General features: G+C 56.1%; 1 protein-coding gene across 1 annotated transcript in view; it reads left to right on the forward strand.

Moving 5' to 3' along the window:
* The window catches only part of LOC104076281 (voltage-dependent R-type calcium channel subunit alpha-1E), a gene marked incomplete at both ends in the record, with an annotated part of 30,527 nt that overhangs the window by 14,634 nt on the left and 13,512 nt on the right, over positions 1-2,381 (forward strand). Inside the window, 3 exons of the mRNA XM_009577100.1 lie at positions 1,121-1,212; positions 1,664-1,829; positions 2,015-2,142. Of these exons, the coding sequence (XP_009575395.1) occupies positions 1,121-1,212; positions 1,664-1,829; positions 2,015-2,142 (386 nt within the window). The remainder of the gene's footprint in view (positions 1-1,120; positions 1,213-1,663; positions 1,830-2,014; positions 2,143-2,381) is intronic.

The raw sequence follows: 2,381 nt of genomic DNA on the forward strand, positions 1-2,381 counted from the left end.
CCCCTTTCTCCCACCCCGAGAGTCGCGTGGCTGGTTTTGGCCACTCTGTCCTACACATCTCTGCACCGGCTCCAGGTGTTCTCCGCGCTAAACAGCCGCCATCTGACTCAGCCCCCCTCCCTGCTGTGTGGTAGTATTTGATTTATTTTTTTTTTTTTTAACACCATTGTGAACAAATCCCCAAGCAGTAAAGTCTGTGGGCGTTATTTGAGCAAAATAGCTGGAGGCAGAAAATATTCTACAATTACACATTCCAAAAAACCTGTACAGGGAAAAAAATACTCTGCAGTTAGTGTATTTTTAGGTTCACGGAAAGTAGAATAAATATTTAACAGTAATAACAGCACATTTTTCCTATTTCAGGCATTTTACGAATGTTCATTATGTCCTACCACGGCCTTGGCTGTAGGTCATTATTAGGATATTGTCCATGTCTGGGGCTTCGTTGCCTCTTTTGGCCCTGGGGGTGGTAGTCGCCGGTGTCTGGCTGTCCGTGGTCAGTTAGCAGTCAGTCTGTCCCTCCCTCACTGAGCCCTTCCCCACCCTGTTTGCAAACCCCGGCATCACGGACTGTTTCTCCACCAACAGAAAAGCTCCTGGGAGTTTCCAGGACTCAGGTGACCCAGCACCCACCCAGGGTGGTGCGACTCGTCCCCGCGCCTCCAGCGCGCTGGGGACCGCCGGGTGCCATGCGGTGCTCGGATGCTGCCCGTAGCACAGCAGAGGGATGGATGTGGAGCGGTTGGACTCGGTTGATCCCAGGTCCTCCGTGCTTCTGTTTCCATGGCAGCTTGGCCTCCTGCAGCCTTTGCCGCCCACCGCAAATCCCTGCCGAGGAGAGGAGAGTTTCCTTCCCCGATGGCTGCTCGGCGCCAGCTCCTTGGCGTGCTGGCTGTGGACCGGCGTGCGTTTGCTGGGGTGCTTTTCCGTGGGGGATTGCACAGAGAGGGTGGATGTTGGCTGCTTTGGGGACCAACTGCGCTGAGGGTGATGGACCTGGGGTGGGATCGGTCTCTGCAGCACAGGGGTGTGTGCCCGTGAGCCAAGGTGAACGTGCAGCCGCTTCCCTGGCCGATGAGCTCTTGCCTGAATAACTGAGCCCTTTTTCTCCCTCCCGTAGGTTTTTGGCAATATCAAACTAGATGAGGAAAGCCACATTAACCGGCACAACAACTTCCGCAGCTTCCTGGGCTCCCTCATGCTCCTCTTCAGGTAAGCAACCACAGAAAACTCCTTTAGCAGTGTTTTTGGGTGCAGGCATGCCAGGAGCCCGGCTGAGCAGGTTCTTGCCACAGGCTGTTTGGTGGAGGTCAGCTTTTGGTGCTAGAGAGCAGCTGGGCAACACATGGCCACAGGAGCTCAGGAATTCCCTTTTTTTTTTCCCACCCTGCCCCAAAAAGGATGGCTGTCTCCCAGCTCTTTGGATGGGCTGGCTGGGGGGAGTTGGCCCCACGTGCCAGGAGCTACCCCCTGGCATGGCTGCACTCACGTGGGTCCAGCTTGCTTGCTGCTGACCCAGTGCCTTGCTCCTCTGCGCACCGGAGATGTGCTTAATTCGGGTAGGGGGTTGCAAAGCTTTTTGTGAGGCTTCTCCTGGGGGCACCCTGCCACAGCTCCATCCCGTGCCACCGCGAGCTGCTGAGCAGGGTTGTGTTGGGCGCAGGAGTGCCACGGGAGAGGCATGGCAGGAGATCATGCTGTCCTGCCTGGAGGGCAAAGGCTGCGAGCCGGACACGACGGCGACCTCCGGGCAAAACGAGAATGAGCGCTGCGGCACTGACCTGGCCTACGTTTACTTCGTTTCCTTCATCTTCTTCTGCTCTTTCCTGGTGAGTTCCTCCCCCCTGAGAGCCCTGGAGTCCCTCGCATCAGCCCCCCAACCTGCACACCCACCATAGGGTCATCTGCCGTCTTCCATCTTCCCACGGTTACTTTTCCTTCTCTCTCTCCCTTCCCTTCTCTGCTCCCCCTCCTCCCACTTTCCTCTCTCTCTGCCTTTTTCCCTTTCACTTAGATGCTCAACCTGTTCGTGGCGGTCATCATGGACAATTTTGAATACCTGACTCGGGATTCCTCCATCCTGGGACCTCACCATCTAGATGAGTTTGTCCGGATCTGGGCAGAGTATGACAGAGCAGCGTGGTATGTAGCCAGCTCCTTCTCTCCCGAGCAACTTCTCAGAGCTGGTTTTAAACAGGCGTCTCTGTGTTCTGCTGTTGGAAACCGGCTGCGATGCCTGGGACGGTCAGGGAAGGGCTGCTCTCGCTTGCAGTCATTACAAGGGCAGCAGCAGGTTCCTGCAATGCCTGGTGGCACAGGAGTCTTGGGCGATGTTCATGGTTTGCCATGGTGTTTATCCTGAGTGCTGGAGGTTCCCGCTC

The sequence above is a fragment of the Fulmarus glacialis genome, unplaced genomic scaffold (assembly GCF_000690835.1).
Source record: "Fulmarus glacialis isolate BGI_N327 unplaced genomic scaffold, ASM69083v1 scaffold22434, whole genome shotgun sequence".
NCBI classification, from domain to species: Eukaryota; Metazoa; Chordata; class Aves; order Procellariiformes; family Procellariidae; genus Fulmarus; species Fulmarus glacialis.